Here is a 23,944-nt window from a genome sequence, read left to right as displayed (position 1 = left end):
ATGGTAGGAGAGCACTGGGAAGGGGAAGAAAGGGACCTGGGGTCCACGTAGATCCTGGGGCAGGCTAGGGTGCCCCATCAGTAGGGTTCTACTGGCCCTAGTTAGTCCCAGGCACCAGAGGAGGCCTTAGGAAATTTCAAAGAAGACACATCTGGAGACCAGATCCCATGAAGAACCAAAAACCAAATCTGAGCTTGGTCAATCCTACCCAGCATTGCCAGGTCTCAGGCCCAGGAGGGAACTTAGAACTTGAAGAAAACTAACCCTCAGGGGCAGGATTCTCACAGTGTTACTGCTTGCAAGTGTAAAATGTAACATTTTTCAGTTTATGCATTTCTGAAAATGGCTCTTTCCACCCTCATCCTTGATTTTTGGGTTAGTATGGAATTCAAGGGTGACAGCCGTTTTAACTCAGAACTTTGAAGGCTTTTGCTGCACTGTCTTCTCAGAGCCAGTGTAGCTGATGGTGAGAGGTCTGAAGCTGCTCAGAGTTCTTATGTTTTTTAGATATCTTTCAAATTTTTCTTTTTGCTGCTGAAGCTTCTTAGTATCTTCTCTTTATTACTGATGTATTGAACTTTTATAACGCTGGGTCTAGATGTATATGCATGTGTATGATTTAAGTAACTCATTGCCTTGGGCACTTAATTGGCATCTTAATCTGTACACTTATGTCCTTTGACTCCTAGAAAATCCTTTGTGATATTCCTTTGATGATGTCTTCCTCTTTGTTTTCCTTTCTGTTACTGCATTTATTAGATGTAGAGCCTTTTCTATTGATCCTCTATATCTTACCTTTTCTCTTAATTTTTTACATCTCTTTGTTCTAAGACTTGGCGGTTTTATTAGATTTTATCTATAATCTATTTGAATTTCAGAGTCATATTTTTACTTTACAATAATCTTCCTTGTTAGCTATTTGTATTTTGTTAATGCAATAACTTTTACTCTTTCTAGGAATATTAATTAGAGAATTTTTAAAGGTTAAATTGTGTTACTAAATTATGTCTGTTTCTTTCAGAGTTACATATTCTGCTTTTTTCTCTTGGTCCCTCTCTTTTGTGTTATAGAGTTCTCTCAAAAGTCCAGTGATCTTTGGCTGCTGCTCCATCATATTTAAAAATCTTGAGGTGTGTGTGTAAGGGAAAGGAGGATGCTTGCAGGTTGCCATTCTCCTCAGAGAGATTTCTTCTCTTTTAAGGAAAAAACCTCCAACAAATTTTTGGATTTTTTTAAGGTAATAAACTATAGTAACAGCTAAAGCTTTTGAGAAGAACCCTTTAGCCCAAACTTTTGAATGTCTTTAAAAAATAAATTAAGCTCCAATATGAGTAAATAACTCTGTTTAAAACGGGAGGGTTGAGAGTAGATAACTACTTTGCACCATCCTCCATTAAATGATTATAGATAAAACATTAGTTTCTTTCCTTCCTTCCTTCCTTCCTTCCTTCATTCATTCCTTTATTCTTTTAGTTATTTTCCCCAACTATCTGGCTGATAACAAGCCTTGTGTGTATGTGTGTATGTGTATGCGTGCGCGTGTGCACACGTGCATGCATGTCTATGCACACACACTCAAGTACCCACGTAGGTCTGTGTGTTGTAAGTGTGAGTGATGTCTGTGCATCTCTGTATGGCATGTGAATGCATGCACATGTATTGGGTACACTAAATCTGAGCTTGCTCAAAAATGAATAAACAATTTTGTCAGAATAGTCCAGAGTACAGTCCTCATACCCAGTGCTTTCTCTAAGAACAATACACACTCATTCAGTGTTGCTGATTTTCATCCTTTGCATCCACAGAACACTCTGAGGTCTCTTCTAACACCCTGATGGATGGTGATTTGACCCTGGTCTCATTTGGGCTGTCAGTTCTGGCAGCCTGCTTCCTGAAGGGCTCCTGCTGCCCATCAAAGTCAGCTCTGATGAAGCTTTCAACACACACACGTTTCACATGCTAGAGAGCTGCAGCAATGAGCCTAGACCCTCTAATCCCATTCCTAGTAGGGACTAATAACTCTGACCCCTGGAGCCCACAACTTTGACTAGCTTAAGGCACTGAATCCTGGGCTGGGGAGCAGAAAGAATGCTGTGGACTGTGAGACGCCAGGGATCCACATAAGGAAGATAATTGGAGACCAGTCTGCAAGGGAAAGTACAGCCTGGAAAAAAGGAGGAGGGGAGACTTCAGTCATTCTTTTGTTACCATGTGGGCTAATTTGTTTCATTTTTTTCAAATATCATAAATTCTATAGTAGAAGAGACTCCTCTATATTCTTTTTCAATATCCCTCATAGGGCCCAGCAGACAGTGTCTGAACACTGGTTGATTGATATGTGTATCTTATTCTCTGTTTCAATAGTACTTATATGAGGATTTCATTCATTCATATATTCAACAAATATTTATTGAGCACCTACTTTGTGCCAAGTATGATTTTAACTCTGTGTTGCAACACTGAACCAAACAGATGAAATCCCTGCTTCTGTGGATAGACAACAATAAATCTGGTAATTAAGTAAGATAAAATGTCAGCACTAACAGGGACAAGTGGAAAGGAGGATTTCAAGTGTGGGGGGAGAATGGGTTAAAATTTTAGACATGGTGGTCAGAGAAGGTGTGTAAAGACTTGAGAGATTTCCTCAGCTAAGAGATGGGAGATGTTTTCCATGTGGATCACTTTGTAGTCGACTCAGCACATCACTTACGAAATGGGTGTTTTTGTTTGGTTGTCTTTTGTGAAACATCTTTCTTCCCCTCTCAGAAGAATCAGTGCTCTCTTGCTTCTATGTTGGCCAAACCCTTCACCTATGTTCTGGGTTTCCATATTTCCCATCTCTTTGAGATGCTTTTACTCATCCATATGGAACTCTTACCTTTCTGCGGGCTCAGGCTGAAACTTGATTTAGGATCTTCTTAACAAACAATTAAATGCCCTTCCCGAATTTTGCACCTACCTCTTCCTATCACTTTATTCTCTTTTTTCTCTCTTTTACAGCAAACTTTTTGGAAAAATGGTCCTCATTTACTGTCTTCACTTCTGCTTCTCAACCCATTGCTATATGGCTTTCCTCCAAACCATTAAAATTATACTTGTGAGGGTCACTGTAGATTATAAAGCCAGTTACTCAGCCTCAAACCACTTTACTAGATCCTGATTTGGGATCCTGGGGCCAGTAGTCCACAGACTCTATTTCTCCTTTGTATCTGCTTTCCACTGGTCCTTGCTGAGGGGACACTAGTGGGAGACTGGCAGGCAGGAGGAGGCTCTTTCCTGTTTGCTTGCTGATTTGCTTCTTTCCTTCTAAGGATGCCCTGTCTAAAATGACCATCCTTCTACTTGCTGACTATTCCTCCTATTCCTTCCAGTCGCAACTCAGGCATTGCCCCCTATGTGGAGCTCTTCCTTAACTCTTCCTCCTGTCCCTTTTGTGAGTAGACTCCCTTCTTTGTCCCCACACAGCCCTCAGCACAGATGATGTTGTTGTTAACATGTCTTCCTTAGTGGGCAGTGAATACTTCAAAGGCAGCAGGGATTTTATTTGTTCGATTTTATCTTCAGCATCTAGCACAGAGGCTAGGATATAGTAGATGCTCAGTAAATATTTGGAGAACTAGTAATAATTATTTCCAGTATTCTCTGGCCAGTTGAGTTCAGTGATTAGAACCTGAATTGGGGACTTACTCTGGGCATAAGTGTATCAGCTGAGCGAAAATGCCCCACCCCCACCCGAGGGGACAGTCACAGAAACAGAAGTCACCTGTGTCAGGTTGAATTTGGCAGTATGATCTTGGCTGCCTGACAGTTCCTAGAATAATATAAGAAAATTTTGACAAAACAATGTGACCTACTCTTGGCTTTAGAATCATACCGAATGATGGGGAAATAAGAAGGAAGAGTCCCAGCAAAGGCAGCATGCTAATCAACTCCCTGTGTCATGTTTCATGTGTAAGAAAAAAGAATCATGCAAATGTTTATAATTGTTTGTCTTCATTATGTGAGCTTGTTCCTCACTTCATTATGTACAGAATTTGCAAGTTGCTTTCTGCCTTCCTCCCATTTCAAATAGCTGATTTAAAATTTCAGGAAAGGTACATATTAATTAGTAGGCCTCCATATAGCAAATATTAATTTAGAAACTGGTATGAAGCATAAACACCAACTTATACCATCCATTATAGAATGAGAAACTGTGCACAAGTTTCAAAGGCTGGGAGATTTGGGGAGATTGGAATCTATTTTGAGAAAGTGCATAAACACATTTGTGAGTAGACTGTCCCCATTGATCCTGGAAATGGCAGTGAAGGATGAATAGAATGGGATGTTCAGCATCATATATACAGAAGAGGTGTGAGGATTAAAATTAAAGAGGAAAAAACAAAACCAAAAAGCGAATGACCATGGATAATGCCTGGGTAAGTTTCCAGGGGTGTTCCCACTGAGCCCAGGCATTCTAGTGAGTGTTCTCTTAGGTGGCACAGACATGAACAGCGTGGTATTCCTCAAAATCACACCTAGTGGTTAGTGCTGAGGAAAGACTCAACCCAGGAGCATGGTGTAAATATGGAGCCTGTTCCTTCACAACCATGTGATGCTGCTCACCCTTCCCCAGGGCTCCTGGAAGGCCTGTGTGAGAAAGAGGAGAGGGAGAGAATGGAGGAGCCCTTTGGGGATCCCAGCACCCCTTGACATATCAGCTGGGAGACATCAGCCAAGTTACTTGCCCATTCTAAGTCTCTGCTTATTCATCTATGGAATATGGATAAAAATATCTACTCCTAGCAGAGTTCCAATGAGGATAAGAAATAAGCAATGTAAGTCTTCCAGAGGAAGCATAAACAATGCAAACCATTATAACTTTCTTGACCAAAAAGAAGAAAATTGCAAAGTTCCAGAGGGAAAGTCTTAGCGGCTAGTTCCTGGGAACTTACTCAGCCTCTTTCAGGTCCCGCAGAAGATTTCTGATAAAATCCCAGCAGATACAAACATGGGTTGGCATTTTTGTGTTTCATCAAAACCCCACAGGCCCAATTTCCATCCATTGCTTTATGTTTATTCTTAGCCTTATTCCTGATTCTTAGTCAAGTATGTACTTGTCCAAAAGAAGGTGCTCAGAGATGACATGATTTCAGGGGACCTGCCATTGCTTTAGGGATGTGACTGAGACTTATATAGACGAAAGCCCTGCTTTGAGCCATCCCCTTCTTTGTACTCCCAACCTCATTCCAATCGGTCTCACTACCCTGGCCCTGAACCCAGGAGTCTGCTCGTATATATGGGAATGGAGGCCCCACTGGCACTATGCTCCATGACAGGAACCACCTCCATGATTAGACACAGAAATATATAACAGATCTTTTAGAGAAATCCAGATCACCCAGCTTCAAGGAGAAGAGCCTACTCTTTCTCCATCTCCACCACAAAAAGTCCTATGAAAAGTTCAAGCGCCCAGGAAGATGGCTTTTAAGAAAGAACTGAAGGAGCAAGATAAATATATTTATGGATTTTCTAAATATAGACCAGTGGAGAAACATACTGTTTATAAGTACTCGAAAGGTACAAACGTTATAGTAAGAGGAAGCTGAAGGGCTCCAGAAGAAACTATATCTCAGAATGTCTTGTGGAACGGGATGAACATGAAATTATCAAGGGAACGAAGTTTGGAAGAGACCTGTTGGTCTGGGACTGGCCTCCTGGGAAGGCATGAAGGCAGCGTGTCTGCGCCGTCTCCACTGCCCACACCCAGCTAGAGGGGCGTCCTCCAAGGATTGATTCAGGGAGACAGATAAGTGAAAGGGGATTTTTTAAATTTATGGTGAATGATTATTTTCTATTGCCTGACTTTGAGCAGACACTAAGAATGGAATAATCGTAAGGTTGTCTAGGAGTGTTTATGCTGTGGAGAAAAAAATGAGCTCTCAGCCAGCTTAATGCATGTGGCATGTTGCATTGGGAAGAATCGGACAGGTCCGCAGCAGCCTGTGGAACAGCAGGGGCTCCCACAGGAAGTGAGGGACTATTATTGATCTTGGAATAGAAAAGATAAATATATTTTCTTGCATTTTATTTTTAATTAGGAGAGTTAATTGTGTTTAACCACTCTTTTAAGATGCAAAATTTTCCTTTGAGTGCAACTACTTTCCGTTATATCAATAAAAGATTAGGTTGAGAATAGAAGTTTCAACACAGAAATAATCTTTGATTGAGCAGACATTTATTAAGTAGAGAGACATCAGCCAAACAGAAATATCCCGAGCCAAAGTGATGCTATTCCTAAGTAAAAGAGGAGGCAGACAGGAAAGAACTGAAATGCATGTTACTAAGTGAGAGCAGCCAGTCCGAAATGCTACAATTTATATGATTCCAACGATAAGTCATTCTGGAAAAGGCACAACTACAGGGACAGTAAAAAGATCAGTGGTTGCCAGAGGCTGGGAAGGAGGGAAAAAGAAAGGAATAGGTAGAGCACAGGGTGTTTTTAAGCCTGTGAGAGGGTTCCCTGTGATACTGGCAGGGTAGATACGTGACATTATACATTTGTCAAAATTAACAGAATGACAGAGTGAGCTTTAATGTAAACTATGGACTTTTGTTAATAATAATGTATTAACATTGGCTCATCAAGTGTAATAAATGTACTACACCAGTGCAAAATGTTAATAGAGTAATAATAATAGGGGGAAACTAAGGGGAGATGTGGGGTGCGGGGAGAGAGAGTAAATGGGACATCTTTGTACTTTTCACTCTGTCAACTTAATTCTGCTCTTAAGAAATAAAGTCCATTCATTTATTTTTTTAGAAAATCAGCTGGATGGCTGAAAAACCTCCAGTATTAGGAGAAGAAAGGCTTAGTGATTACACTTATTTTATTTCATTAATAAACATCTGTTAAGCCTAATAAATACTGGGCACAGTGCTAGGCTCTGAGGAGCTGAGATTAGATAGAATTACTATCTTCAGCCGTAACAACGACCATTTCATTAGCCCAACAACAATAATATGTAATGTTAATTGAATGCTTCTTATATAGGCCCTGAATTCACTATCTCATTTAATCCCACAATGCTAAGAGGAACAAATAAGAAAACTGACATTTATAATGGTTTCACAAGTAAGGAAATAAGTTTGGGAAAGTTAATTAACTTGTCCAAGTTCACCTAGCTAGGAAGTAATATAGTCAAAACAGTACTGGAGTAATTTGACAACTGCCTTACTTGGAAATCTAGCGTGTCCCCACAAAAAGGGGGAGCTAGGTAACATTTGCAAATCTGCTTTGAAATGTTTTGTTCTTAGTAAAATCTTTGAGTAAAGATAGTAGAACAAATTCCATTATAAATAGGAATCAGATACAGTGTTCTGACTCAAAAAGCTGAATAACATTTTTTTTTTCCCAGAAGAAATCTATCAGGTTATATAATTGTATTTCTCCATTCAAATAAAATCCTTTCATTGCAATTATTGTTGTTGCTGAGAAGATGAAAGTACATTAAGCACAAGACAGACATTTATAACTATTAAGAATTAAAATACAAAGAAAACAAGTTGGAAAATGAGGTGGCTCAAATATGTATCTACATTTAACTTTATGTGAATAAGAGCATTAAACTCCACTGCAGGTCTATGCCCTTAAATCTTTTCCATTATCCTGGGAACATAGTTGCTCATATCACTTCTACAATTCACGCAAAAGAGAACAGTGAATGTGGCAAATTAGATGGATCCTTTCTTTCCCACACATTAGTTTTATATAACCATCCTTTCAAGAGTTAGTTCATTGACTCATAGTTATGAGACCACCTTGAATAGCTGTAGCCTTTCTCTTAAGTCAGACATACATTGTCAATCTCCAACAACCAACAAACACTTATCACGTGTAAGCAGAGTGCTAGGAGTTACCATTTACAAAGAAGTGAGAAGTAAGCTCACAAGCTGGGAGGCAGACAAAGAAACAGACACATGAAAATTAATTGTACATCTCATAATGGAAGCTAACATCACATTTTCCACAGGTGGATGACAGCAGCCTTGGGGATGAACAGAGCTTGCAGCAAGGTTCACAAAAGATACGAGCCCACAGCCAGTAACAACATCTTTGAAGTTCAAAGCTCCTAAATATTGTCTCTGTCCACCCCTGCAGCCCTTATCACCTACTGACTCCTAAGTAACTGCATTTCCTTCAAGAAGAATCCAGTGCCACCCATTGCACTCAGTTTTGTCTAGGGCACTTCTGTCTTTTCATACCCAAAGAAGGTTCTCCTTTGCAAGGCAGGCCCACAGATTTCCAATGGGCTGAATTACTGTAGAGACCAACTCCTTATCCTGACCAGGAAGTGTGCAAACAGACCTGACCATTTCATGAGTAGCGAGGGAGGGCTCAGTAGCTCCTTGCTATAAAGTGACCCTTCCTGGGTTATCCTCAAAAGTGCTGGAAATAGATATCTCCCCATATACTTAAACCCTCTCTTCAAGGGTGAAAAGTGTCATTTTAGAAGTTTCTCCTAGGAATGGTAGAAAAGGACTCAGTAGCTCTAATCATGGACTTTAATATGGTTGGCAAAGAAAGTATAGCTAGACTCCTCATAAGATGCTTTGGCTTATTCTGTTTCCCTACTAGCCCCACAGTAACATGCTCTGTGGTCAAATAAGTCTGAGAAATGCTGAAGACTGGGAGATTTACACTGTAGAAAAATATTTTAAAATACTAGAAAATTCTGCAGTAAAAAATATTTAATCTTTCTTTAACTAACCTCATCCCTTTCCTCCTTTGTAACACCCTGTAACATTCCTAGGAGAACTCTTTGGGAATCTTTCTTTAAAGTAAAAAAATGTTCATGAATATAAATACCTGTGCAGGATGCTTGGTTGATGGATTTCTTTCTTAATGACTAACCATTGTAAGATTAGTTCCTGCAAATTGCCCTTCATGACAGAAAGTTCACACACGTCCTCTCACTGCCCTCCATCCATTATTTGGAGCCTAAAACAGCAAATTCAATGTATTATGATGTAAATAGAAAGGTCAGTGATGTCTATCAAGACAGGGGCTTGTTAGAGAAGCAGAACCATGCCCCTTTTCTAATGCTCTGAGTCATCTCCCCAGGGTAAGTTACTTCCTAACATCTGAAAAAATAAAGAAACAGGTAACAAAGTCCTTGCCTTTTTCTGAAGAAAGGCGATAAGGCACTCAATGATGATTTCTGGATGCTGAGAGATTTTTTGACTAATGGAGAACTGAGAGGAATCCCTGTCCCACCAACCCCAGAATAGGAATGTGGCTGCCCACAGGTAGTGTCCTAGATTCCTGGAGCAATCTACAGGAGACCATGCCATTGTCTTATATAGCTCCTGTCATCAATGGCATATGATGTTCATTCCGCAGTGGTCCAGTAGTACTGACCAAAGACTATAACTCGTTTGTCTGCCTCCTTGCCCCTCCAATTTACTCTTCACGCTGCATTCAGAGAGGTCTTTCCAAAATGCATGCCTGTTTTCCTCCCATTGCTCTGAGACCCCATTGAAATGATAGTATAAACCAAAAATGATAAAGAGGACAGAGTAAGAATGGTAAGCAGGTGAGAAAGTCTAATAAACTTCTGAAATTAGGAAAGCAGAAAAGATGAAGTGGTTTCTGAGGAAGCAAGGCAGAGGAAGCAGCTGTAAAGGGTCTGCAGAGAGGTAGCTGAAGAAAGAGAGCAGAGGGAATGGAATGAATAGTGAGGAAAAAGTTAAGGAATCCATTGCAGAAGGCACACAGAGGGGAAGTTTGTTGAGGAAGGAGCCCACCTACAGAATCCAGAAGGGGCACAGGGCTTGGAAACTCCAAGGAACACCAAAGGCAGAAATAAGAAAAGGGAAGGATACTTGAAAGTCTGTATATGGAAGAGACAACTTCTCCCAACCTTTCTCATCCCATGTGGTGAATGTCAAGCATTCAAATGTCTACCTGTCAGGCAATAAAACAAATAAGAAAACAAACATTTGCAAAAAATGTTGTTAATGGCTGAATTATGTCCCACCAACATTTATATGTTGAAGTCTTAACTCCCAGTACTTCAGTATACGACTGTATTTGGAAATAGGGCCTTTAAATAGGTAGTTAGGGTAATTAAGGGCCCTAATCCAATATGACTGGTGTCCTTATAGGAAGAGGAGATCCGCGTGCGCTACACACACACACACACACACACACACACACACACACACACACACAAACACACACACACGAAAGACCATGTGAAGACACAGGGAGAAGACAGCCATCTGCACACAAGGAGAGAGGCCTCAGAAAAAAAACCAGCACTACTAACACCTTGATCTTAGACTGGCCTCCAGAAGTGTGAAAAAGTAATTTTTTGTTGTTATTTAAACCACTCAGTCTGTGGCAATTTGTTATAGCAACTTTAACAAATTAATACATGTATTTTCTTTAACTGAAATTGAACAGACCCAGGGAAAATTTCTCTATAACGTGTAATTTGTGGATATCTCTAAAGTAATGATTGTTTCACCATATAATCACTCAAAAAGTAAGGCTGCTTGGGGACAAGGCCCTTCTCCTTCACAAAGAGTTCACAACCAGCTTTGTATTGGCCTAATTCTTAAATATGAGAGTGTAGTTACTCATATACAGAATCACTTCAAGAGATTTAAATATAATATCCAACATAAAATAGAGAAACCAAGATAAACAAAATTTTAAAGACTATGGATAAAATAGATAATTCAGGAAAAGAAAGCTTAGAAACTTTCCAGTTAATAGTCTTAAAGAAATTTGAGAAAATATTACTCTATATAGCAAAACTAGGAGTTATGAAAAAAGAATGGAGAAAGAACACAAAGCCTGGAAATTGAATATATGGTTGTAAAATAAACTAATTGAAGAGCTGGAGGGTATTTAAGAGATGTTCCAGAAAGTAGAACCCAAAACAAAGAGTCCTAAGAGGTGAGAAAATAACAAGCATAGAAAGGGAACATCTTATAATAGAAGTCCCAGAAAGACAGAACAGAGAAAATAGAGGAAGTTAACATAGAAATAATGCAAAAGATTTTTCCACATTCGAAGAACAAGAGTCTCCAAATTAAAATGGATTACTGAAAAAAGACCCGAACACCACTGTAAAATTTCAGAAAAATCAATCACAGAGAGAACATACTAAAATCTTCAAGAGAGAATGAGAAAAGGGGAAAAAAGGTCCTATAAAGAAATGAGAATCAGAATGACATTGGATTTCTTATAACAGCATTGGATGATAAAACACAGGGAACAATATTTTCAAAGTTCTGGAAGAAGCTTACGTTCAACCGAGAATTATATATGCTGCTAAAGTATTGCTCAATTATCCGGACAGAATAAAACTATTTTCAGAAATGCAAGAAAGAAAATTTACCTACCATACATCCTTTGTTAGAAAATTATCTGTGGATGTGCTCTAGCAAAATAAATGCAGAAATCAAGAAAGAATAAATCATGTGATTCTAGACAGTGGATTTAATTCAGAAAAATGAAAGAAATCCTAGAAAGATAGCTGTGCATCAGATTTAGAAAGTGACTAGTCTGAAAGCAGCATGTTAGAGTGCTCAAGAGGGGTCTTAAAAAGAGGAAGAAAGCTTCATAGATTACTTGTCATGATTGAAAATCTGGAAAAGATTGGAAACATAATTCAGACAGTAATTCTAAAAGAAACTGAATATTAAAAAAAGCAACTGGTAATTGTAAAACAAAAACAAGAAAGGCAGTATAATCAGAGCCTATGACTGTTCTGCAGTGAACAATTTTTACATAGTCAATACTTTGATTTTTAACTTTTAGATCAATCTATAGTCAAAGTGGAAGGCTTAACTATGGTTATAAAAATAGTAACACTGACAATATAGATGTAAAAGTACAAATGACAGAGCTTGAGAGATGAAGCTGCAAGAAGGTATGTGAAAATATGAAGGGATAGTAATATTCTCATTTTACAATCTGGTGAGTGAACAAATATTGTTTTTATTTGAAGGATAAGAACATGATTCTATGAATATGTTACTAAAAGGTACAAAGTGCAAGGATAAGATATAGAAGAAAAATTTAAAAGCCGGTTATTAGGATGGTGATCAACAATGAGAAATGGATAGAAATTATGGTATATTTTGATGGAATGTCATACAGTGAATAGAATGGATGACATTTAGATATAGGAAAATATCTGAGTTGTAATTTTAAGCAAAAAAGATTATAAAATTTTAGTCCTAAAATGTTATCTAGTTATTTCTAGATGATAGGCTTATGGAGGACTTTTTTATACTTTATTCATTCAACACGTTTTCTATAGTTCATCCATTCAAAAGATTTATTAGGTATCTACCATGTTTTGGCACTGTGCTAGAGGCTGGTGTAACGAATATGGCAGTTTATAAATACAGTCAAGTCTTGTCACAGAGTTTATTTTACAGTCTAACAAAGAAGATACATATTATATCAGTAATGATTAAAAATTGTGAGTTTTATGACTTTTGTGATGTTAGGAGAATATACAGCACAGGTCCTAAACCTAATCTGGGAATCTGGGAAAGATTCCTTCAATCAATTACCTTTCAGTATTAAATAAGAGAGTTTGTTTTGTTTTTAAAGTAGAGATTCACAATTAGGAACACAGTGTTATCTCAATTACATAAAATGTATGAGCTCAGGAAAAATTCTCAAGGGAAACAACATAATATTAACTGAGATTATCTTTAGATTCTGGACTAGAAGGGAGTTTTGTATCTTCTTTACACTTTTCTATTTTTTCCAAATTTTGTACAGGAGGATGCATGTCTTTCATAATTAGAAGAGATTATTAGAAGTTACTGTTATCAGTGAAGTAGTTAGATATTTGTGCTGTTTGAGATCCTTTCCATAGCCCTACCTTAGTAGTTACTAAGCTATCTGAAGCACAGTAAAAACAATTACCAACCACCTGTACACCCTAGGTATTTTTAAAGGCTGTCAATCGAGGTCATAGATTCATTTCAACAAATGTTCATTAGTAAACTTGGAGACTTTGTTTGCCATGAACTTTGCTAATAGAAGCACCCATTGGGATACTCCTCAAAAGTTCAGGGAGATGCAGATGACAGGAATGAGCCCAACGGAAATACTATTTCTGATATTTCTTTATTCATTGGATTGCTGTGCCATATATTTTTTATTTTAACTGTGCCTTGTATTATGTTTTATTTAAATTGGTTCTCTAATGATTCCTTTCAAGAAGTTATTCCTACATGTAAGACTGAAGTGGTGATTTTTATGGATTTGAGTATTTCGTTTACTGCACACATCTGTATCATTATTTTAAGAACCTCGTCACTCTACACTTTATCAAAAGATCTCTGTCTTCCAAGGTGAACTAGATGGAAAATCGAATTAATACATCTTAAGCTGGCAATGCATTTAAAAACCTCATGTTATAATTACAAGATTTGGCTGAAAGTTAAATTGCAATGTGCATACATGGAGACCTAAAATCAAGTGCACAGAGGCTCTATGTATTCTCATGCCTTAGATTTATATGTGATAAGATTTATCAATATAAGTACAGTCTAAGAAAAGATACCTCAGGATTCGTCTGTGAATATGTCACTTTACCTAAGTTCATCTCACTTCAATTTGTTCATGTGTCTCTGCTGGAAAAGGAAGTTCAAACAGTATTGGTATATTATGGAAATTATATAGACTGGTAGTCAAAAGAATTAGAATTACCACTAAATAGTCGAGTGACTTTAGGTAAGTCACTTAACCTCTCTAGTTCTCATTTAAACCAAATGGACCTCTTCGAGTCATATCTAATGTGAACATTTGGTGATATGATGAGATCTAACTTTTAGAAAAATTGTGAGTTGGGGCTGCTCTGCACAGTTCCTGCCCCTCTGGGATCTAGGCCTTTTGTTCCTCACTCTTAGAGCCACTCTGTTGCTAACCAACTACCTACTCTAGAAAAATATCACAGCAAGGATTCAACAGTGATGAGGAAGTTATACTAAAAGATCTTTTATATGACGCAATAGGATAAGCCCAAAACATGTTGTTTCTTCTCTGGAGGCGCCTCCCAGGGCTCCCCAGCTAAATCCTTGGTCTTATCCATTTCCTAGTTCTTCTTCTGTATCTGTTTACCTGAACTTCCCCTTTCAAATCTACTTCCACCTCCAGATTGATGTCCAAAATGATATCTGCCAATGGAGACAGAGAAGTGTTCATAAAGGAAAGTAAGCAAAAAAGTTGAGATTTAGTCCAACTTGGAAAAAAGCCCACAAAAGCAAAAATGTACTCCCCCTACCAACATGAAACCCAGCTTTCCTCTAAAAGCTCAACCATTTTCCATAATCACGATCTTCTATTAACAGCTCACATTTTCTCCAGAAGACCCATTTTTCTCTCTGTTCTTCACATCAAATGTACATTCCATAATGCAGTTATCCAACTATGAGCTGACTCCTTTAGAAACTGCCAGAATTTCTCTTTCTACTTTCCTTTTGTTTCTAAGAGCAGTTGTGGATTGGTACAGACCCAAAGTAGGAGTTGAAATATGCATCACATCATTTGTCATGTTACAAAGGAAGCAGCAGAGGTACCAGAAATGAAGAACAGGAAATTTCTGATAAACAGCTCTGATGGTTATCTACAAGCTGAATTGAATCATAGACACCAGGGTTTGAAATTGCATTTTGAATTGCAGGATTAGAGGTAACTGCCTCCCACCTATGTGATAATGTCAATTTAATTCAAAATTTGAGTGTGGTTTCATAGGCATTTCATTTTGTGGTGGTGCCAGAGAACATTTATTTATTTCTCAGGCTCCTATGGAGCACATTTGAGTTTGGAAAAAGAAATGGACACACACACACACACACACACACACACACACACACACCTGGGTGCCCCTGATATAGATACTATCATGGTTATTAATTGTATTTGGAAGTAAAATGAATGAAGTTACCTTTTTATATGCTCAAGATTCATCAATAATGAAAACATGCAACTCATGGATTCAGCACTGTTATCAAGCAGTTTAAGCCTTTTCTCCAATATAGAATAGGAAATTAGAATGGATGCTTCTCTCCTGAGTTTGCACTGCACAGACTAAGTAAAGATTGTTTAATTCATGCACCTCTCACAGGTCCTTTCTCTCTTTCATTTGAGAGTAGAAAAGTCCATAATTATTTCAGAATCTGAAAGGAGGGAAAGTGGAGGGGAACAGTGAGGTCCTGGAGAACTTAAAATCTTTGCTGTTCCCCAGACCGACCCTGGTTTGTGCCCCCTCATCATGGGAGTAGCTCTTGTCATCATTTCAAGAGACAGCGGTCTTGCTTCTGCAGACTCATAATTCTATTATCTATCTGTTCTTGGGAGGAAAAAGCAGATGGAGGCTTAAAAACTAAGTGTCCCTGCACTCCTGTCTCTTTGTTCTTCATTCTTATCCAGGCAGGAAGGTGATAGGACACTTTGTCTCTAGCAAAGGGATATTTTCAGATACTGAGGTGTTGCCCGAGATGACTGGTCAAAGAAGTAAAGAGGGAAGGAGAAGAGGAGGATCCCCTGTAACTGGTTGCTGCTTCCCCCACAGGCCTGTGCGTTGATAGACCTCCCTTCTCTCGCATCTTCCCTGCCTCTCCTCTCCCAGTTACTGTCTCTCTTTTTATGCTCAATTTGGCCCTTCAGAGTAAGAGGTCAGTATGTTTTCACACTTGGGAAATCTCATTCAAGAATTTTTGTCAATGGACAAGTCATAAGAAGCCATTCCATTTTAGGACTGGTTGACGTCACTAAAGAGGCGATAAATATCTGTTGATATAATTGGATGTGAGATTCAGTGTTGAGATAGCAAAAATTCTGCCCCTGGTTCCCTGTCAGGGCCCTATGATTTATGCAGGAGCAGAGGCAGCACGCAATCGAGCTGTCAAGAGAGCGTCAGCTTATTAGGCAAATGCTGCGTGGTTTCTGAAGAGGGTCGACACTATAAAATCCCACTCCAGTCTGTGGTGTGGAGAAACTCAGAGCTCAAGTCTGTTGAGAGACTGAAGAGAAAGAGAAGAGAGAAAGAAAAAGAGAGGGGAACAGAAGAGAAAACCCCTGAAAAAGCCTCGGAGACGTCCCGGGGGTGAGCAGCACCCGGCTCACCTGCAGAAGAGCCTCAGAAGGTAGGGAGCGCCTGGACGGAAACGCGCCTCCAACTTCGCACTGCCTGAGCTGCCACGGTGCGCGCCGGCGGAGCCGCTGCCGCTGTCCCTGTCCCTGTCCGCGTGTGTGTGTGTGTGTGTGTGTGTGTGTACGCGCGCGCAAAAGCAAACTTAGACGGCTACTCGTCGTTACCCAAACTGCCACTTACTCCTCGCTGGCTGTGTAGATCATGCCCCCATCTCTCCCGACTCCAGAAAGGACACCGGGGCAGGGATAGATAAATAGGAGGAGGCAGCAGTTCTCAATTGGGAGGAAAACACTGAAACACCCGGAAAGGGGTGGGGTGGTGTTAGAGCGGCTGAGATCTGAAATTTGTAGAAAATCAATTTTTTTTTTTGGGGGGATAGTTAGAAAGAGGATTCAGGGACCCTCCCTTTGGGGGTCTTGGAAGGAGAAGGGTCATTCCAGCCTGGCGAGGGGCTGGGCTTTGGTGCCAAGCCCTGCAGGCGTCCCATTTCCTGTGTCCCCTCACTCCAACTCTAGAAGTCCTTGTTCTGGAGCTTCAGCACCGCGGACAGCGCCTTCCCAGGCCGCCACCACCCCACCCCCGCGCCCCACCATCCTGAGCCGCATTTACGGGTGTCCTGTAGGAAGATCCTCCACCCGCCAAGTTCACCTCTCAGTTAAGCTAAACTCTGACCAACTCTTTCTCTCTTTCCTTCTCTCATTTCAACCCTCTACCCACGTCTGTGCCGCAGCTAGCGCCCCTAACATGAGACTGCCGCTGCTCGTGTCCTTGGGCGTCCTGCTGGTGGCTTTCTTGCCCTGCCCGCCATGCAGAGCCCTCCTCAGCCGGGGGCCTGTCCCCGGCGCCCGGCAGGACCCACAGCTTCCCCAACCTCTGGATTTCTTCCAGCCGCCGCTGCAGCCCCAGCAGCCCCAGCAGCCGCAGGCTCGGCCAGTCCTGCTCCGCATGGGGGAGGAATACTTCCTCCGCCTGGGTAATCTCAACAAGAGCCCCGCTGCTCCCCTGTCGCCTGCCTCCTCGCTTCTCTCTGGCAACAGCGGCAGCCGCATTTCCCCGGACGAGGTGGCTGCCAACTTTTTCCGTGCGTTGCTGCAACAGCTGTCGCTGCCCCGGCGCCCGCTCGACAGCCCTGCGGGTCCCGCGGAGCGCGGCGCCGAGAACGACCTCGGTGGCCGCCAGGAGGCACCGGAGAGGGAGAGGAGATCCGAGGAACCTCCCATCTCGCTGGATCTCACCTTCCACCTCCTCCGAGAAGTCTTGGAAATGGCCAGGGCTGAGCAGTTAGCGCAGCAAGCTCACAACAACAGGAAACTGATGGAGATTATTGGGAAATGAAATGGTGCGTTTGGCCAAGAAGATTCTGCATTTAACACAAAAATTACAAAATAAAATAAAATAATACAGTATTCTGTACCATAGCGTTGCTCTGATACCATTTGTTTATTTTTATATAGCTTGAAACAGAGGATGTACAGCAAGAGCGCCTATACTCCTTAATCAGCATGCACAAAGTGAATTCACGTGCAGTAAGGCAACAAAATGTTATTTGTATTGCCTACTTTTAGTTTCCATTTCCAGGTATGTTTAATGGTGTTTTAGAGTATAGACACAGAAGGAAACTTTTTTTTTGAAGAAGCAACAGCAGACAGAAGTCACCAAATTGACTTTGTTGTGGTCTGAGCCAAAGAGAATGTCCTTCTCTTGGGTGGGTGAGACAAAATCTGTAAGCTCTTTGAATCCACGTTTCCTTGTAAATGTTTCAGTAATAAAACATCTTTCCACTCCTCAGTCAATTTGATTGTGTAAGAGAATGTTCAATATTTATATTTTTAATAAATGCTACAAAGGTAATCATGAGTTTATTTCTTCTCTTCAATGCTAGCAAGGGAAATACTCTCAGCTCCTGGCTTCCTCCAAGCTGACTTCAGCACAAGAAAAAACAAAACTCTGCATTTTATTTTCTGCAACAAATACAAACGTATCTGTGGCTTATACAATCCTGCAATTGTCTTGGGCTCATCTCTGTACCTCAGATCACTCCTCTGAGATTGAGTTATATAATTTAGGAAGTTTCTTCCAGCTCTAAGACTTAGTAATTTTATAAATGGAAGGTCGATTCATAATGGAAATAATTTAACGCTGATTAACTATAAGATGTAAAATAATTGAGGAAGGCTGGGGAAGGAGGAAAGGAAAAGAGAAGAGTTGAGGAAGGGCATTTCTCCAAACTATAGGGCCAAAATGCTGTCTTCTTTTTTTTTCTATGAGAAAGGCTCATATATTACCAAGCTATTACTTTGCTACCACAAAATATTTTTTCTAAGCTATTTTCCAGTGCCTATTTCTAATAGGAGGAACTTGATAGTCTCTCCACTTAAAACAACTAAATTTAGTTGCTATAAAATGGCTCTTAGGAAAAAAATTTTTTGTAAAGAATATTTTAACTTTAACAACTTCCCAAATACCCTCCTCATGTCTGTCAACTCTAATCACTTTAATTTTTAGAAATATAAACTATCTCTAGTTACTTCTAAAATCAAACAGTACATCTAATTAGTTTTACAATGCATTCACCTTTGGTAGTTTAGTCATAACTTAAAAAATTCAATTGACTGTTTACTGCTTCAAAATTAATTTGGATATATGAAGATCCTTCATCCCTTGGGACCCTTTAAATATCCTTGACTAATGGAATAATCAGATGACATAAAACACTGAATAAATCATTATAAGACAAAGTTGTTAAAAACAGCATTTATTTAAGATTTTATACAGAATAAAGTTTATGTTCTAAAGGAGGCATTGTGGTGGGACAACTAAAGCGTGATTTAAATATATATACACACATATAATGTATATCATGTGTATGTATATTTAAATAAATGCAGTTCTACAGTTCAGCAGATTGGTGCCTCAGTAGATACATGAGAAAGTAGACAGTTACTATTGAAAAGTCCTTTTCAGTTAAAGTACTGGATATCTACATATTAAAACTAAGATTAGAAAAATGTCACAAGAAATGTCTTAGACCTTCAGCCTCTGGACTATGAAAATGTCATCAGAGTCAAAGAATATTTCTAGATATACATTCAGTGACATATATTATGAAAAAGAGGAACCCTTTATGAAACATTTCATACCTTTGGTCAATGATTTACCTTTTGTCCATATATTGATAAATCAGTCATTTCTGAATTAATACTGAATTTCACTGACCATCTGCATTGTTTAAAAGGAAATAATAAAAGCTACTACGATATAATAATAAAAGCCAGTGCCTATAAGAGATGAGAGTGCCACTTTTTTCAAAACTTGCCATTTTTACTGATGCATGCACACCCATACCACACCTATACATTCGTCATAATGTTTCCCACGCAATAAGAGATTTGCATAAGCTCAAGTTTCTTTCTTCCAATGCTTTTTGCAACTATTTTTTCAAAATATTGTTTTCCCTTAATGTATCAGATAAGTCATCTGGAATTAAAGGGTTTTATTTTTGTTTGTTTGTTTGCTTTTTACAGAAATCCTGTCCAGAGGTCCCTTTAATCATCTGCATAATATTAATTTCATCTAGGTTCCCTGCTGCCTGTGTACATCTTGGCCAGGCAGACAGAGGGGCAGCAGTTGGAATGAACATCATTCTTTCAGGGAGTTCAACCAGGAAAAGGAGAAGATGTGGCGAGCTGGCTCAGAATCAGCTCCATTCCCACTCCCTGAAGCTGCAGCCTGTCCCTGGAGGGGAGGGTTCTCAAATCCAATCTGCAACAGAGAAAATCTGAATCAGAGGAAGAAGAGGCTAGTCATTTTTGGGTTGGTCCACTCACTTTTCTACTGAAGAGACAGGATCATCATCATAATAATTACACAGAACATAATTATTATTAAGGATGAGAAGCAAGCTTGTTATCTTGGCCATGGTCAAGAGCCATGAAAGTAATTCACACTCATGATCCAAAAAGGGGCAATAGTAATGCATGCAGCAGAGGGAAGTTCTTGGGAAACAGGCTATCTACCTTTTTGTTTCTAAGTCCACTAGTACATTATTTACTGAAATGAAAGTTTCATTGAAATTAATAGGAATTTGGATTTAGAAAAGTCTGCAAAATAAATAAAATCCTATTTTAAATGACATTACTACATCACATGATGTTATGGGACATAATCTCTTCACTGCTAAAGTAAGAATTACTACTAGGATGTGAATATATACATATAGTATAATTTTTGCAAAAATGCAGGCTTAGTTTTGATCAAATCACGAGGCCATAAAATCTAATAACATCAATATTTATAAAGCAATATCTATCTTTTATATAGATATCTATAGATACCTGACAGATACAAGTTGTAATTTTGAAGTAATTGATCAATCTAATCTCATAAGTCAAATTTATTTATGTTGTGAGTTTAGAAAATGGTAACTTGATGGAATGAGGGACAATCGTAAAGTCTTGTTGAAATGCAACTTGATGTATAAACTCAAACTCCTTACATTGAAAGGGACTATGACAAACATAGGTCTTCCTAGGGGAACTACCAAAGACAGACTAACATGTTCTGATGATTTCACTGGTAAAATTATCCCAGCGGATTAGAATGCCACTGATTTCAAAGCAATGAGGTAGGCACATGCATTCAACTCAGAAGCCCCGGGTGATTTTATGATGCTGCTATATGAATGGAAAACACTTGGCACAGGCAAAGCAGAACTTTGATAAGCATGTAGTTTTGTTGCTACTCGAAATACTTTATGTGAAAAATGAGTGCCTGTCCTGTACTTTACCAGATTTGACCCTAAATATATGTTTTGGGGGAGTGTTTCAAGTTCAGTAAAATTATCCCAAATCCTTATGGCTTTGAGATATCCCTCCCACAGCCATGTTGCTCTCTGAAAGAAAGAAGGGCCATGAAATCATATTCACCATGGTAGAATAAAACTGAAGCATGTTGTTTTCTATGAAGGAAATAGTTGAGACATCAGGTGCAATTGGGCTTTTATAAAAAGGCTGCTATTAGATTCTGCTGGTAATGGGTTAACTACCTCAATGTTCTTGAAGTTGAGGTGGAAAAAACATCATTTTTAAAAAAATTTTTTACAAGTGTTTATTTGAGCCAAACTGACAACATTGCCAGGAAGCAAGATCTCAAATGCTCAATAAACATCATCTTGACAGAATCCTGTGCCTATTTACACACATCAAATCGTTCTCTTCCCCACAATAGTCACCTTACTCTTACAAATCACTAAAAAAACAAAAACAAAAACAAAACACCTCAAGTAATCTGAGCATATCATTGATGTGTAAAAAACTTTTTTTCTAACCATACTATATGAGTGAATAGTGAATCTGCCTAGATGAACAGACCATGAGTGTCCATTTTGTAGCCTCTTTTCCTTGAAGGCAGTTTGTAATCTTGAAGAAACTATGTGGCTGCTGTTCTAAAATATCTAAAGGGTGAAACTAGTTGGGTAAGGTATTATCTGCAGAGAGATAAAGTCTTCGTGAAACTGCTGGTTGCTAACAAACCATTTGGGATTGCTTTTGGAATTTCTATGTATTTTTTGTGCTTTTCTGTACTTGAGGTAAAAATCTATCTTCCATTTAAAATGTTTTAGCTGTTAATACTCTACAGCCTTCAAAACTTGGTATTAAACAGTTAGGGTTTGCTGCTTTCACACTCTCATGTTCTCAATCAGTTATTAGATTTTCCTCCAAACAATATGGACATTATCTTTTAGAGAAGAAAGGCCAGTGCCAGAGAGGGGCCAAGAGCAGAGATTATCCTGAGTATCTCTAGGTGATTACACCACCTCCTTGGTCTTGTTTACGTAAATGTGAGGACCTACCAACCATCTCGACAAGGAAGTTTTATGCAGAGTCTTACCCTGGTTCTGAATCTCAGATTAACTGCTTATTAGCTGTATGACTCAGATAAGTCACTGAACCTCTCAGAGCCTTGGTTTTCTCTTTTGTAAAACAGTAATGAGATCCTATCTCACAAGACTGAAGTGAGGACTGAATAAATAAAATAATACACCTAAACCACTTGGCACATGCCTCACTTATATAAGTTGTTTTATAAATGTTCATTTCTACCTTCTTCCCTCCTTTTCTCCCTTCCCCCTTTCCTTCCTTCTTTTTTACATCAATGAAGAGGCTCCTCTGCCATGTAGAATGACCTGGGGATTGTTTATGAGGAACTATATACAACAGCAATGACCCCTCAATAATGAAAGACAATTATACTTGCAATGCTCACCTTTCCAGAATTAAATATCATTCATAAGATTTAGTTCCTTTGTCATGTTGTAATCATGGTTATCCAAGACCCTGTCTAGTGTGTCTCTAAGTGGCTCAACTTTATATATGGCTTTCTCATAAAGGAAGAATGAGTTAAAGATTTAGAAACCTCCTTTTTATAAACACAGCCCATTGAATTGTAAGCAGATATTTTTCCTATAGCCTTCCCCAAAAGGAATTTTATATATGTAGTCATTTAAATAGTTTTCCAAATGCTGGCTTTCTTCTTTCACAGGAAGTGCTATTTTGGGAGAGTAATGATATCTCATGAAGCTGAACAAAGGACAGAGATTGGTAAGCACTAATCTCTTCTACCTGCTTTTGAGCTTGTCCTGCATTCCATTTTAGTTCGAGGTGTATGAAAAAGGTTAAGAAAAGATTATTAGTCCCATCTCATTTCTAAATTTGACACATTTTCTTTAGGTAACAAACTAAATGAACAAACTTACAACCATCACTTAGCACTGTGCTCTATCACTATGGGGCTTCAGATAATTTGAGAAATATGAGTTTTGGTCATAAATAAAACCAGAAAATGGAACAGGGAGGTAGCATTTTCCCTCTGTCTCAACTGCGAGACCCAAATTACTCAAGATCCACAAAAGACCAGCAGAAAGGAGTGATATACTTTTGCTTAGAGGAAAGACTGTTTTTCTCGGATGAACTTGACCAGGAATTCGAGTATTCATGAACCAGACTCACCAGAAACACAAAATCTTCTTTTAATTTCTTTCCTGTTACTAGCAAATGTCCTTTGAGAGGAAAAAAATGTATGCCAGATTGTGGCACTAGGGTATCATTTCACTGCACAGAAGAGCAGGGTGATGAGAGATGCTTCCACCCAGAGCTGTGTGACATGCAGGCATCACCTGGACAAGTTATGTCACCTAGAGCCACTTCTTGTTAATAGGGATTAAGGAGCATATATTCTACCAGAGACTTGTGGACATGTTAGCCACTATGCCAGGCCATTTAAGAGGATGTTAGGGGCAATGAGCTAATTTGTGTTCGGTCCCTCGCACTTGGGCCTCTATCCCTCTCGGCTCCTGTGAACACCAATCACAAATTCAACCTGACAGCAGGATCTGGTTACCACTGCATATTAACTGCCAGCTTTCCTAGGCCAATTCAAAAGAACTCTTGCCCATCTATAATAAAATCCATTTGCTTTAAAGGAATGTGGATAGGAGGGGTAAGGCTAAGCTTGAGGCTGCTGAATGAGCAACCACTGTGTGTCTACCCTGCACCTGCTAGGCTGGGTCAAAGAATCAAAGCCAGATGCTGGAAACAGGTGTGAGTAGGAATGCCGAGGTCATGTTTAGAATGTTTATTCAGAAAGACTAAACTCAAGTATTGGCCTGCTCCCCTACTTAGCATTCCTGAACCTCAGGTCCTTGAATAGCTTAAGTATTATGGATTCCAGACTGGGAAAGAGAGTACAGCCAAGAGCCTGGGCCAGTCATCATG

At 39.3% G+C, this 23,944-nt stretch overlaps 2 protein-coding genes and 1 long non-coding RNA gene across 5 annotated transcripts in view; 2 read left to right on the top strand and 1 right to left on the bottom strand.

Moving 5' to 3' along the window:
• Window positions 1-23,944, top strand: part of LOC120585455 (uncharacterized) — a 162,649-nt gene that overhangs the window by 96,299 nt on the left and 42,406 nt on the right. The window lies entirely within an intron of this gene.
• Window positions 14,589-18,023, top strand: CRH (corticotropin releasing hormone). 2 transcript variants are annotated; one of them, XM_039841772.1, is made up of 3 exons: window positions 14,589-16,164; window positions 16,903-17,511; window positions 17,627-18,023. In XM_039841772.1, the coding sequence occupies exon 2, from the start codon at window positions 16,917-16,919 to the stop codon at window positions 17,505-17,507; it is 591 nt and encodes a 196-aa protein (XP_039697706.1). In that variant the 5' UTR covers window positions 14,589-16,164; window positions 16,903-16,916; the 3' UTR covers window positions 17,508-17,511; window positions 17,627-18,023. The 2 variants fall into 2 exon arrangements, with proteins under 2 accessions (XP_039697706.1, XP_039697705.1); XM_039841771.1 differs by having other exon boundaries at window positions 16,903-18,023.
• TRIM55 (tripartite motif containing 55) overlaps window positions 18,912-23,944 on the bottom strand; it is a 49,285-nt gene continuing 44,252 nt past the window's right edge. For both annotated transcript variants that reach the window (XM_039841751.1, XM_039841750.1), the window contains one exon: window positions 18,912-19,934. In XM_039841751.1, the coding sequence (XP_039697685.1) occupies window positions 19,812-19,934 (123 nt within the window). In that variant the 3' untranslated portion in view covers window positions 18,912-19,811. The remainder of the gene's footprint in view (window positions 19,935-23,944) is intronic.

This window comes from Pteropus medius, unplaced genomic scaffold, assembly GCF_902729225.1.
Source record: "Pteropus medius unplaced genomic scaffold, Ma_sr-lr_union100, whole genome shotgun sequence".
NCBI lineage: Eukaryota > Metazoa > Chordata > Mammalia > Chiroptera > Pteropodidae > Pteropus > Pteropus medius.
The sequence above is the reverse complement of the archived record's forward strand: the minus strand, read 5'-3'. Positions and strand labels throughout refer to the sequence as shown.

Bases quoted from the DNA above. Each gene is read 5' to 3' on its own strand.
- CRH (XM_039841772.1), top strand. From the start codon at position 16,917: ATGAGACTGCCGCTGCTCGTGTCCTTGGGCGTCCTGCTGGTGGCTTTC.